Here is a 14,928-nt window from a genome sequence, read left to right on the forward strand (position 1 = left end):
ATAGGATCCTAAAAAGTGCTATTAAACCACAGGAATAAAAATAGTACAATATTGGTAAAACAGGAACAAACAGATCAAGGGAAATTATTAGAAAGCTCAGACAAAGACCTGAATATATATGGGGAATTCTTATAATATAAAATTGGCAGCGAACATTCATTGGATTATTGAAAAAGCAAGAGAGTTTCAGAACAACATCTACTTCTGCTTTATTGACTATGCCAAAGCCTTTGACTCTGTGGATCACAACACACTGTGGAAAATTCTTCAAGAGATGGGAATACCAGACCACCTGACCTGCCTCCTGAGAAATCTGTATGCAGGTCAAGAAGCAACAGTTAGAAATGGACATGGAACAACAGACTGGTTCCAAATAGGGAAAGAGGTATGTCAAAGCTGTGTATTGTCACCCTGCTTATTTAACTTATATTCAGGCAATGGCACCCCACTCCAGTGGGGTGGAAATCCCATGGATGGAGGAGCCTGGTAGGCTGTAGTCCATGGGGTCGCTAAGAGTCAGACACGACTGAGCAACTTCCCTTTCACTTTTCACTTTCATGTATTGGAGAAGGAAATGGCAACCCACTCCAGTGTTCTTGCCTGGAGAGTCCCAGGGACGGGGAAGCCCAGTGGGCTGCTGTCTGTGGGGTCACACAGAGTCAGACACGACTGAAGTGACTTAGCAGCAGCAGCAGAGTACATCATGAGAAATGCTGGACTGGATGAAGCACAAGCTGGAATCAAGATTGCCAGGAGAAATATCAATAACATCAGATATGCAGATGACACCACCCTTATGGCAAAAAGTGAAGAAGAACTAAAGAGCCTCTTGATGAAAGTGAAAGAGGAGAGTGGAAAAGTTGGTTTAAAGCTCAACATTTAGAAAACTAAGAACATGGCATCCAGTCCCATCACTTCATGGCCAATAGATGGGGAAACAGTGGAAACAGTGACAGACTATTTTCTTGGGCTCCCAAATCACTGCAGATGGTGACAGCAGCCATGAAATTAAAAGATGCTTGTTCCTTAGATAAAAAGTTATGATCAACCTAGACAGCATATTAAAAAGCAGAGACATTACTTTGCCAACAAAAGTCCATCTAATCAAAGCTATCGTTTTTCCAGTAGAAAATAGAAAATTCCATCCATTTTCTCACATGTATGGATGTGAGAGTTGGACTATAAAGAAAGCTGAGTGCCGAGAATTGATGCTTTTGAACTGTGGTGTTGGAGAAGACTCTTGAGAGTCCCTTGGACTGCAAGGAGATCCAACCAGTCCATCGTAAAGGAAATCAGTCCTGAATATTCATTGGAAGGACTGATGCTGAATCTGAAGCTCCAATACTTTGCCACCTGATGCGAAGAACTGACTCATTTGAAAAGACCCTGATGCTGGGAAAGAATGAAAGCAAGAGGACAAGGGGACAACAGAGGTGAGATGGTTGGATGGCATCACCAACTCAATGGACATGAGTTTGAGTAAACTCCGGGAGTTATTGATGGACAGGGAGGCCTGGTGTGCTGCAGTCCATGGGGTGGCAAAGAGTCAGACATGACTGTGTGACTTAACTGAATTGAAAATTGGCAAAACAAAGCAATAAATAAATAATATATTATTTAATAGAGGATGCTGGAAATCTCACTATGTATAAGAAAATGGAAATGGATTCTCCATTAATGAAAGAACCAGATGGTAACAAGTATAAAGTGAACAGAAGAAAATGTAGGCTGATATCTTCTGACCTTATGACAGAAGGATACTTCATAAATAAAAGTTAAAAAGCACAAAAATAAGGACAAATGGTGGGTTAGATTATATCAGAAGGTTTCTATTGGATGAAGGACACCAAGAAAGAATCTAAAAATAGGGAAGGAAATATTGACAATAATTAAAACCAACAAAAAGTTAACATCTAGACTATAGAGGATCTTCTGAAAGCCAACAACAACAGCAAAAGTTCCAAGATTTTTAATGGGAAATGATAAGAATATACAACATAAAGAAAAGAAAGAAAGAAAATGAAGTTGCTCAGTCATGTCCGACTCTGCGACCCCATGGACTGTAGCCTACCAGGCTCCTCTGTCCATGGGATTTTCCAGCCAAGAGAACTGGAGTGGGTTGCCATTTCCTTCTCCAGGGGATCTTCCCAATCCAGGGATCAAACCTGAGTCTCCCTCATTGTAGGCAGATGCTTTACAGTAATATACAACATACAGAAGAAGACATTTAAAAATTTAACAAGCATACAAGGAAATGCCCAAACTCAATGGTTATCGGAAAAACATTATTAAAATGATAAGGCTATATATCTTTATCCCTACTACCTTGGCAAAAATTATGGAACAACGTAAAACATTGTGGGGAATGTGAGAACATAGGAAACCTCTTTCTCTGTAGGAGGGAGTATTGGATGGTGCAAACATAATGAAGAGCCATCTGGCACTACCTGAAAAAGTGGGGATACACATAAGCTATTATTCAGTGATTTCTACTCTCAGAGAAATTCACAAACGAACGTGGTCAAGGTTACTCCTTGCAGCAGTTTATTTGAAGGAGAAGTTAGAGGACATCAGTGGATGAGTAGATAAAAAATAGTATGGGAGCTACGTACAGCTGCACTGTCCAAAATATAAGCTATTTGTCAGATATGGTTAATTATATTACTTATTTAAAAATTTTTACTTGATTTGAATTTAAATCAAATAGAGTTAAATAAAATTAAAAATTCAGTCACACTATTCTTTAAGTGCTCAATAGCCACATGCATCCAGTGACTACTATGTTGGATAGGATACAGTAAAAACATCTCCATCATCAGAGAAAGCTGGATTCAATTGTACTGTCCTGGAGAAGTATGAAGCAATTTAAAAGAGGGGATGAAAGGTTCACGTAGTAATATAGGTGGTTCTTAAAAGCATAGTGCCTATAGAAAGGAATTTGAAACACAGTTAGGTGTGTTACATAACATCATTTGTATAAATAAAAGTATGCAAAGAAAATAATAATACACATTGAGTTAAATCACTTAAATTAAAAGGCACATATTAACCCAAATTGATGGTTTCATCAAATTGATGGGACTGAAGTACAGTATAGGGATGAAAGGAAAGAAACAAACCCATCTATACAGATTTTAGAGCTGAGAGGAGTTTTAGATTATGAAGTACACACCATCATTGTATTTGTCCTTCTGGGCAAGATTACAATATGAATAAAACATGATTCCTAACACCAAGGAGCATATAGTTCATTTGGGACACGACTCAAATGTTCAAATAAAAGAGGTAAGAAAAATTAAATGACTGTGATTAACACCTGAGAAAAAGAGGGATACAGGAATGCGAAGGTGGGAGAAATCTGGAATGATGTAGGAAAGATGTGATGCCGCAGAGGGGCCTTGATGATGGTAGAGGAAAATGAGGCAATGGAACAATAGCAGGCTAGGCAGACAGAAGGAAAGGGAGTAAGAAGCCATGAAGTGGAAGGAATGGAAGAAAATCAGGAAAGAGGTCAGCAAAGGAGACTGGACCACAAACAGCTGGCCATGGCACATCCATACCATGTAACCATATTGCATAGTTCACCTGGGAAAGTCTGAGTCATGTTCACTGTCCCAGAAAAATTACTAATGCACCTTTTTCACTCTCAAGATGACCCAGTTAGGCTATAAAATATACATAATTTAATTCTACATATAGAGAGAAATAGGCTGATAAAATTGAGAGATATTAAGGACTTTCTGGGTACATACTGATTTGATACATTATATATCCAAATAAATATTTCTGAGATGTTGTAATTATAAGTACAGGAACAAAATTAAAAGGTGCACTTTTGGAGAAATAAGTTTTTCTGTTATCTTTAGAAATGGCGAGCTGGTCTTTGGGAAAAAGGAAAATAATTTACATAAAAAATGTTATTTGTGCTTCCAGACAATGGCCTGACTTGAAATACCTCATCAACATCTCTATAACACAGAATTAGGTTCTAATAAAGCTGACTTGAATTTTCACCTAATACTATGAGGTTGTTAGAAACTAACACTAAAGTCACTCTAGCTGGAGCAAACTTCACGGCAGGTGGTAGCAAATTAAAACTGCCACACGTATCCTGTTACATATTTGTAAGAACATGCAGGGAAAAATTCAATTAGGGAAACTCAATTACAATCAGAATGTGTTGAACATTTTGATTACTAAAAATAAGTTGCTAAAAGCACAATTACCTCAATTTTGGTTAAGAGGTCTTGCAGTTCTCCTGATTCGTTCATTGACAAAATTTTCTCAGCACCCTATTAACAAGAGAAGGTAGGGGAGAAAGAAAATCCATTTTGTTAGTATTTGAGAAAAAAAAGTTCTAGGCAGGAAAGTTTAACCCAAAAAATACTGAACAGGATTTTTCACTTCAGATCTGCTGCAGCTACTGCTGCTAAGTTGCTTCAGTCGTGTCTGACTCTGTGCAACCCCATAGATCGCAGCCCACAAGGCTCCCCCGTCCCTGGGATTCTCCAGGCAAGAACACTGGAGTGGGTTGCCATTTCCTTCTCCAGTGCCTGAAAGTGAAAAGTGAAAGTGAAGTCACTAGGTCATGTCTGACTCTTAGCGACCCCATGGGCTGCAGCCTACCAGGCTCCTCTGTCCATGGGATTTTCTAGGCAAGAGTACTGGAGTGGGGTGTCATCGCCTTCTCCATCACTTCAGATCTAAATAAACCTAAAACCAGTCTTCCCTGGAGGCTCAGTGGCAAAGAATCTGCCTGCCAGTTCAGGTGATGCAAGTTCAATCCCTAGGTCAGGAAGAGCCCCTGGAGAAGGGTATGGTAACCCACTCCATTATTCTTGCTGGGAAATTCCAAGGACAGAGGAGCCTGGCAGGCTACAGTCCATGGGGTCGCAAAAGAGTCAGACGTGACTTAGCAACTGAATAATAACAACAAAATCTAGATCCAAGAAACCAAAGGAGTAGAAATTTCTCTTCCCTTTCACATATTCTCCCCTCTAGTAAGGCTAATGGTGGGCAAAAGGAGGATTGCCAGCAGAAGTTGAGCGATGGGAACCCACAGCTATCAGATGAAGTCCAGATATGGAAGATTCCAGCATACCCTTCAGAGTTGTTCAGGAAGCTGAAGCCAGCCACCTGGGAAAGGAAGCCTCTGAGCAAATCCCCAGCCTGGGCTACCTCTGCCCTCTTCCAGGCAGTCCTGGACCTCCCCTCCTTAGAGTCATGCATAATAGTAATAATAAAATTACTAAGCATCCACAAAAGTACATATTGTGAGTAGACACCAACATCATCTAATTTGATGTGGTGGATTCTCATAACAGTAGAAATTGAGCCTCAGTGAGATTAAATAACAATTTCAAGGTCACCCAGAGAAAAAGCAGAGTTGGAACTAGAACACAAGCAGGGGATTTACTCAAGAGCTAATGTTTTCAACTTTTAAAATTTTACTGTGAAAAAGGAAAACAGAGGCAATATATGCACTTTCCCACAAACCCATCGTGTCTTTTGGAACTACTCCATTTTCCTTTCCCTTCCAGCCTCTACCTACCTTTTCCCACTCTATTTCCCAACATCCAGCCATAAAGGGGAAAGAAGGAAGACATCATTATTTTCTGTCAAAGACAAGACCACCTCTGCCTTTTTCACATCATATCCCTGGCAAAGAATAAGTGTTGAATCCATTTTTGATTTGAGGTAGGAAATGGCAACCCACTCCAGTATTCTTGCCCAGAAAATCCCATCCACAGAGGAACCAGATGGGGCTACAGTCCATGAAGTCACAAAGAGTTGGACACAACGGGAGACTGAGATTTCATGAATGCCATTTTTGATTAATCAAGACTGCCGGAAGCCAGCATGAGGAACTCTGCCCATGGCAAAGGTCATGAGGAAGGAGGCTCGGCATAGTAAAGGCCGGATCAAGCCTCAGGAGTCCCCCTGGAAATTCTCGAGCATCTGCCCCCAAAACCAGAGTCTGCCTACTTACTGCTTTGTGCTCTCACCTACACCTCTGACTTTACGGGGACTGTCCCCCACCACCTCTCTCTGAAAAAGAGTTAAATTACAGCTCCAGTTAATAAAGTTCCTGGGTGTGATAAGAGTGTTTTAGTTCACAACTGTGAGAGGCATGAGATGTTCTAAATTGTCTAAATACAGATTCCTTTGAGCAGTTAAAAGATTGATTAGAAATTGTATTGGTGAAGGGTTTTTGACTTGTTGGGCCAATGTTTGCTGCTAAGTCTCCATATCCCTTACCTACTGTGTCCCTGGCAGTGTATAAAATAATTGGTCTATAAAGTAGTAGCTTTAATGTTTGTAACCTTGGACCCTTGGGTTAATTCTTTTTCTTGTTATAGCCCACCACACCTTTGCCCTATAGGAATGCAACTTTATCTAATGCTTTTGGAGGGTGGCGCCTGACTAATCACCTTTAGAGAAAAATAAGTTTTCTGAAGAAAGGGTCTTAAAATGTTAACAGGCCTCCAGGCCAGAAGATGATGCAAATCACCTAAACTTTTGCATATGATAAGTTTACAGGAAGAAAACCTGGCTTACTGCATGACTCTACCCCTTCCTCCATTATCCTCTATGCATAACTTAAGGTATAAAAACTACTTTGGAAAATAAACTGCGGGCCTTGTTCACCGAAGCTTGGTCTCCCCATGTCATTCTTTCTCTCACCTTCTGGCTGAATTATTCAGCCTCTTTTCTCCACTGAATTTCCTCACTGAGCTATCCTTATTTAACCACTCTTTATATCCTTAATTAACATTTAATTAAGCAATTGTTTCCTGATCCTCACCGATGCAGTCCCTGCTTCGAATTCCCTGGATCCAACGGGGCTGGACCCCGGTACAAGACAGACAGAAATATCATCACATAAAAAAATACTTCCTGGATTCCTGTTTGTGCTGAGCAGGATGAAAAACACAAAGACTCATTTAAAAAATTTAAAAAAGGCCCTCATGTTAGATTACAATACATTTTTATGTAAACACACAACCAAGTAACCCTCAAGGAGAATGGGAGATGACTGCTAAATGAGTGATGCAGGAAAAGGATGAACCAGGAGATCCCAGCAGGGAGAAAAGAAGATCTGCTTATGGGGAGCAGAAAAGACTTTCTGAGGTTGGTGGCATTTGATCTGGACTTTGAAGATTAGGTGAGAGCTTTTAAGACAGGCAGGAGTTTGAAGATTAGGTGAGACTTTTAAGACAGGCAGGAAACTCCACCAGGGATGTACAGGAGCCTTTAGTTTTGCATTTCATTTACTTCAGTTTATTTTATATTGGTGCTAGTGGTAAAGAACCTGCCTGCCAATTCAGGAGACATAGAAGATGTGAGTTTGATCCCTGGATTGACAAGATCCCTTGGAGGAGGGCATGGTAATCCACTCCAGTATTTTTGCCTGGAGAATCCCATAAGCAGAGGAGCCTGGAGGAGCCCTGGTAGGGCAGAGAGTCAGACAAGACTGAAGTGACTTAGCACACATGCACACATATCATCTTAATCACAATCAGGAATGTCCAACAAAGCATAGTGAATGAATATATAGGGCTACGGAAAACACATTATATTCCTTTGTTTGTCAGTGGTTTTGCCAGGAATACAGATATGACTGACTTAGAGTGAGAACAAACTAAGGAAACACCAAAACAAAACATTAAAAGCCTAAAATGTGGTGATAACTGGTGTAGTTTACTTGTGCTACATTCTATTTCTTTTAGGAGTTATAGGAGACACGGGTTCTCTGCATAAACTAAAATGGGAAAAGCCTCAGGAAATTTGGTACGTGAACTAAGCATTAAGGAGAATATATCACTCGTTTTTGTTCAATGAAAGAAAATGTACCCCAGTGACTATAAAACATATGAATGTACCCACGCAGCCACCATGCATCTGCTTCCCAGATCTTTCCTTATCTTAGCAAGGTGCCTTAGTCTGCTGTTTGGAATGCCATGCACAGGTCAGGAAAGGACTATCTCACTACCCCCAGATGCGTGAAATTGACTCTCTTCAGCCAAATCATTCCAGCACCATCAGTGCTACAGGAGCAGATTCCGTGTCTCATGAGAAACTCAGGCTGTGCTCACATAAGCCATGTAATAATGAAAGGCAGGAGAGTCTATGCTCTTGGAGACATCTCCATGCCGTAAGCACAAATGGTGGACCACGTTCTTGAGGGAGGAAAAGCTCTGCTCTCTAATAGAGACTTAGGAGCTAAGAATTTCCACCCTCCTCACTGCAGCTGCTCAATGTGGCCTCCGCCGCAGCTCCACGTGGCCGGACCTCCCCTGGTTTCCTTGGGAAGAGCCCGCTGGTCCCTGAGCTATGTATTGAGCTGTGATAACAACCAAAATCGCCTGCTTGCCCACAGGGTTCCACATCTGCACCCTCCACCTGACCTTGTCCTTGCTGAATCTAAGTGCAAGATCCTACAGGGAGGACAAAGGCATCAAATGGTGTTCTCTCTGCTCTTCGGCAGCAGCAACAGGATGGGAATCTCAGCCTCATTGGCAAAGACTATGGGCTTTTATGGTGACTCAGCAGTAAAAATTCTGCCTGCCAGTGCCTGCCAATGCAGGGAAAAATTAGATTCCTCCCAACCCGAGACTTGGGACATTTACCAGGGTAACTCCCAACCTGATATTTACCAAAGTAACTCTGTCTGCACAGCATTTACATATTCCAAAGGTCTTATTCCATACTGTTTTCCATCCAGAGCTTTCCAATTATTACTTGGCCAATAATGAAGCCCTTGTGTCCATAAAAGGGAGTGTATTTCCTTTAGCATTAGCATTCTTGGGAAATAGTCTTTTTTCCTGCTGGTATTTGGGTAGGAATGTCACATGTGAGTTTGTTGCTTTTAAAATATAACTCCACATACAAGTCCATGCAACTAGAAATTAAGTAATGATTCTATTGATTGGCACAGTTTGCCAAGACTGCCAATATACCTGTGGAAATATTTCTAGTATATTTTTCAATTAATGTAGAATCATGTTTTTTTCTGAAAATTAATATCTTCCTGAAAATAATGATTATAGTGATATGTTAAGTGGTTTACAGACACTGGCTCTTTTAATCATCGGTGTGAAGTAAGTATTATTGTCATGATTTTCGAAATGAAGAAACTGAAGTGTGATGATAAGGGCAGTATCCCAGGCCTTTCTGTTAACCAAATACAAGGCCTGGGGTACTTCCCTTATGCTCTTCATACTTTAGTTTCTTCATTTCAAAAACTGTGATAATAATACTTACTTTGATAGTTTACATATGATGATGTGGCATATGTAAAACACAAAATGATATCTATGATTGAGCCTTAAGTTTGATTCTGAGCCAGTTCCTCCACTGAAACAAAGTTTCCTTAGCACAGTAGTTTATACAATGCAATGCCTTACATAAGATTTTAGAAGAATTGGCGGATATAGTAAATAACCCTTGCCTTTTTATTAACTATAAAACATTAGTATTTGTTTTTGTTATTGTTTAGACCCTAAGTTGTGTCTGACTCTTTGTGACCCCATGGACTGTAGCCTTCCAGGCTCCTCTATCCACGGGAGTTCCCAGGCAAGAATACTGGAGTGGATTGCCATTTCCTTCTCAGGGATCTTCCAGACCCAGGGATTGAACTCAGATCTCCTGCATTTGCAGGTATTGGCAGGTAGTTTCTTCACCACTGAGCCACCAGAGAAGCCCATGGTCTCCAGGTCAATACAGAAATGGCTCTTCAACCAAACAATATATGATTTCATCTCTCCTGCTTTTCAGGTTCCTTTTCCCTCTCTAATGCCTCCCTGCACTTATTTCTCTCTCCATATTTTATTGTATCTTTGAGTGACTGGGATGAAACCCAACATCCTTAGCACCATCTACAAAGGCCTTCACTATCTTTTTGGACCAACCTTTCCAGCACTGTGCTCTAATACCATATGCTGATACTCTGAATTTCTCCCATTTTCCTGGACACACCGCATCCTTGCATAATATAAGATAATATGCCTTTGCACATGTTCCATCCTTTTGCCCAAAGTTTCTCCTATCCTCACCATCCTCTTCTGGGAAACTCCTATACATCCTCCCAAACCCAGTGGAAATGTTACCTTCTCAATGAAATGTCTTTGATTTTCTAAGACAAAAATCAGTCCTTCCCACCTCTGTGCTGTTAGACCACACTGTGTCCCACTGAACAGCAATCCTAGTGGTGATGGCAGGGACTACAACTTCTTCAAGGACCAGCACTTTGTGGGGTGCACTATACACACTCAATAAATATTTGCTAGATTTATGTCTTCTATCTTTTTGTAGTAAATGCAGTAATAAACTCCAAATGGTAGTTTCTTATAATAATTGCCACTTAAAAAGGAAAATAAACAAGGTCATGAATCAACCTGTACCTTGGTGGAGGTAAACTTGCAAGGCGAAAGACAGATACCTAGAGTAGACAGAGGGATGAGGACAATGCAAATGATTTCCTCTAGTTATCACTTCTCTCATCTGGGCACATGATAGGAAGCAAAGAACAAACCACTGGCAGTTGACTTCTGATGAAGCCCAGGAGACTAGGACTGTCAAGTCCTGGCTGCTAAAGGATCCTTCCGCTGTGTAATTAGGAGAGCAGATGGCAGAGCTGGTGTTTAAGCAACTCAACTACGACGCAGCAGGATGCCTGCCAAAGGATGTGTTCAACAAATGTGTATTGTTATGGTTGCCATGTGGCCCAGAATGGAAGGTTACATCCACCCTGGAGATAGGCCACCTGAGCCCAGCTGACAAAGGCAGGATTGACTTCAGGAATTAGCTTTGGATCGTCTCCAGCACATGAACAAACTCACCGAGGCCCTGGTATTCTACACGAAACACTTAGGCTTGGAAAATGTTCAAAACAGCTGAAGCAGTATCCCACCAGTGTCTAAAAAAACCAGTAAAGGCTCCTGTGGATAATTTCATTCTAAAAAGCACAGTATTCCTCTGTCCCTGGCAGGGAGAAGTAAGCGTAAAATTAAACTAGTTGACTTGTTTTGTGCAATTATATAACACAGACTTTTAGTGTTAGAAAATACCTGCCAAAGACTGATTTTAGTTTTATGTAATTAATTTTTTCAGTGTGGTTCTAAAGAACAAAACTTCCTATGGAGGTTAATCTTGATTGTTTTTTTATAATAAATCCATATCATCAAAATAGATGTTCTTAATGTGTATTATTGTCTTTCCTATGGCAGAAGGCCACCTCTCCTTTTGCTTTAATATTAATATCAAATCATACAAAAGTGATACCAAGTTACCAAGCTAAAAGAAGACAGTATTGAGGGTTGAGCAGAGTAAGCCAGAAGACTGCATTATTTACTAGATTTAGATTGTCAGCTACTGTGTCACAAAATTTTCTCCTCATAAATTGAATTTTAGAATACAATGATTACGCTCACAAAGTTTTTTTTTCTTTAAACTGAGATATAATTGACATATAACATCTAACTGTTTTCAGGTGTATAACATTATGATTTGGTATTTGTATATACTATGAAATGATCACTATAAGAAGTCCAGTTAACACCCATCAACATACATAGCTACAGTATTTTTTCTTGTGATCAGAACTTTTCAGATATGCTCTCTTAGCAATTTTTAAATATTCAGTATAGTAAGTACTATTAACAACAGTTACCATTCTGTACATAATATCACATAACTTATTTGTTTTATAACTGGAAATTTGTACCTTTTGACTCCCCTTCACCCATTTTATTTCTGCCCACTATACCTTTGGCAAACATCCATCTGTTCTCTGTATCTATGACTTTGGGGGATTCTTTTTTTTTTTAATTTGTCTTGTGGGGGTTAGATTCCACATATAGGTGAGATCATATTGTAGCTTCCTTTCTCTGACTTATTTCACTTAGCATAATGCCATAAAGGACCATCCATGAGATCACAAATGGCAAGATTTCCTTCATTTTTATGGTAGAAAAACATATATGTATCTTATTTTCTTTAACCACTTATCAATTGATGGGCAGTTAGGTTGTTCTGTATCTTGGCTATTGTAAATAATGCATAAATGAACACTGAGAGTGCATATATATTTGGGGTTAGTGTTTTTGTTTTCTTCAGATAAACACCCAGCAGTGGAATTGCTGGATTGTATGGTAGTTCTATTTTTAGGTTTTTAAGGAACACCCATACTATTTTGCACAGTGGTTGCACCAATTTGTATTTTCGCCAATAGTGTAAAGGGTTGCCTTTTCTTCACATCCTTGCCAGCACTTGTCATTTCTTGTCTTTCTGATGACAGTCATTCTAACAGGTGTGAGGTGATGTCTCATAGTTTTGACTTGCATTTTCTTGAGGATTACGGACACTGAGTACCTTTTTATGTACTTGTTGGCCATTTGTAAGTCTTATTTGGAAAAAATGTTCATTCAGATCCTCTGCCCATTTTTTAATTGCATTATTTGCCTTTTCACTATTGAATTTATATTTTGAATATTAACCCCTTATTAGATGTATGATTTGCAAATATTTCCTCCCATTCTGAAGGTTGACTTTTCATTTTGTAGATGGATTCCCTTGACGTGCAAAAGCTTTTTAGTTTGAGGTAGTCCAACTTGTCTATTTTTACAATCAAAGGATTTTTTTTTCATACATGATATTTTACATCTTTCAATGCCATTCTCCCAAATCTTCCTACCCTCTCCCTCTCCCACAGAGTCCATAAGACTGTTCTATACATCAGTGTCTCTTTTGCTGTCTCGTACACAGGGTTATTTTTTAATAAGATGCCAGATTAAATCCCAGTGTCTCCACTCACAAATTAACTTGGACAAAAACTCTTTAAGACTCAGTTTCCTTATTTGTAAATTGTGTATAATAATGTATACAGTGTTGTTGGAAAGATGGCATGAAATGATATGAGTCTAGAACTTTGTATAATGCATGATAGGAATTCAATAAATAATAGTCATTTACTTGTTTATTATTATTATTATTATTGAACTCCCCAAGGACATTATAAGCTAGAATCTATTTCAAGCTCTCGAAAACATTTTCCATCCACAGTCAATAAATAATAAAAGGTACATGCAAATCAACAAGAGTCTAGCAATTGTTTTAGGGTAATGTCACCATAAAGGGACTGTAATAAAAGGGGGGGGTAGTTAAATAAAACAGTGGGACGAAAAACTCAGTTGTGTAACTATTGAAAGGTGGCATACTTGAGGACTTTCCAGACAATAAAAGTTCTTAGCTAAGTTGTAGAATGGCTAAAGTATTCTTTATTATGGGAGATTTAGCAAGCTTTCAACTAGGACTCTGAAGAGTCAAAAAGGGACAGTTAGTGAAAAACTTTGTTGATGAAAATTGAGTTGATTATTTTTCTGGGACACATGGATATCTAATTACTCAGCAGGAAAATATTTGAGAAAGACTCATATGGTGAGAATAATTGAGAGATATAATTAGTTGATCAAAATGTCAGTTTAAATTTCATCAATAGGAGGGAGCTCCTACTTGAATGGGGTCTAACCCAGATGGGATCCAAGGATGTTTAAACACAGATGGGTTAACTAAAGAATTATCACTGCAGCAGTCAATGAAAATTACTTTATTTTGTCATTACTACCTTAGTAAATTTGAGCAAACTCCAGGAGAATGGAGGACAGAGGAGCCTGGAGTGCTGCAGTCCATGGGGTCACAGAGAATTGGACAAGAATTAGCAACTGAACAACAGCAACATAGTAAAATTATCAAAAGATCAAAGCACACTCTACCTAGCTACCTAGAAAGACATCTCTGTAGTAAAGTTCATGCTCATGAAATAAAGTAGCTATACTATTTTTTATAAAGTTCTACCATGTAAAAGGGTCATGGGTTATCTAATATTTTTGTTTGTTTAATTTATGAGAATAAACCCAAATGCATCTTTCAGGATCCCAGAAGGAAATTGGGGTGTACAAACAATTTAGCTGAAGAGCATTTAATGAGGGGCCCATTTACAGAAGTATGAACAACATTAAGTAAACCAACAGGCTTGATGAAGCACCCAAGTGCTGGCAAAAAGAGGAAGCTGTTACTATGTTTGAGTTTAATGTATACAGTTCAATTCAGTTCAGTCCCTCAGTTGTGTCTGACTCTTTGCGACCCCATGAATCGCAGCACGCCACGCCTCCCTGTCCATCACCAAATCCCGGAGTTCACCCAAACTCACATCCATCGAGTCGGTGATGCCATCCAGCCATCTCATCCTCTGTCGTCCCCTTCTCCTCCTGCCCCTAATCCCTCCCAGCATCAGAGTCTTTTCCAATGAGTCAACTCTTCGCATGAGGTGGCCAAAGTACTGGAGTTTCAGCTTCAGCATCAGTCCTTCCAAAGAACACCCAGGACTGATCTCCTTTAGAATGGATTGGTTGGATCTCCTTGCAGTCCAAGGGACTCTCAAGAGTCTTCTCCAACACCACAGTTCAAAAGCATCAATTCTTCAGCACTCAGCTTTCTTCACAGTCCAACTCTTACATCCATACATGACCACAGGAAAAACTATAGCCTTGACTAGATGGACCTTTGTTGGCAAAGTAATGTCTCTGCTTTTCAATACACTATCTAGGTTGGTCATAACTTTTCTTCCAAGGAGTAAGCGTCTTTTAATTTCATGGCTGCAATCACCATCTGCAGTGATTTTGGAGCCCAAAAAAATAAAGTCTGACACTGTTTCCACTGTTTCTGCATCTATTTCCCATGAAGTGATGGGACCAGATGCCATGATCTTAGTTTTCTGAATGTTGAGCTTTAAGCCAACTTAATGAATACAGAGCCCAACAAAAGATGTAGTCATGGGAAAGGGACCAAGAGGAATTCAAGGTCTGCCTAAGGTGCACCTCAGAATGAAGGGAGCAGAGAAAATAAATACCTCTGTTTCCTGCCTCCCTC

General features: G+C 39.6%; 1 protein-coding gene across 1 annotated transcript in view; it reads right to left on the reverse strand.

The window, feature by feature from the left end:
- The window catches only part of GRXCR1 (glutaredoxin and cysteine rich domain containing 1), a 143,458-nt gene that overhangs the window by 11,914 nt on the left and 116,616 nt on the right, over positions 1-14,928 (reverse strand). Inside the window, exon 3 of the mRNA XM_006078749.4 lies at positions 4,227-4,292. Within this exon, the coding sequence (XP_006078811.4) occupies positions 4,227-4,292 (66 nt within the window). The remainder of the gene's footprint in view (positions 1-4,226; positions 4,293-14,928) is intronic.

The sequence above is a fragment of the Bubalus bubalis genome, chromosome 7, assembly GCF_019923935.1.
Source record: "Bubalus bubalis isolate 160015118507 breed Murrah chromosome 7, NDDB_SH_1, whole genome shotgun sequence".
In the NCBI taxonomy this organism is placed as follows: domain Eukaryota; kingdom Metazoa; phylum Chordata; class Mammalia; order Artiodactyla; family Bovidae; genus Bubalus; species Bubalus bubalis.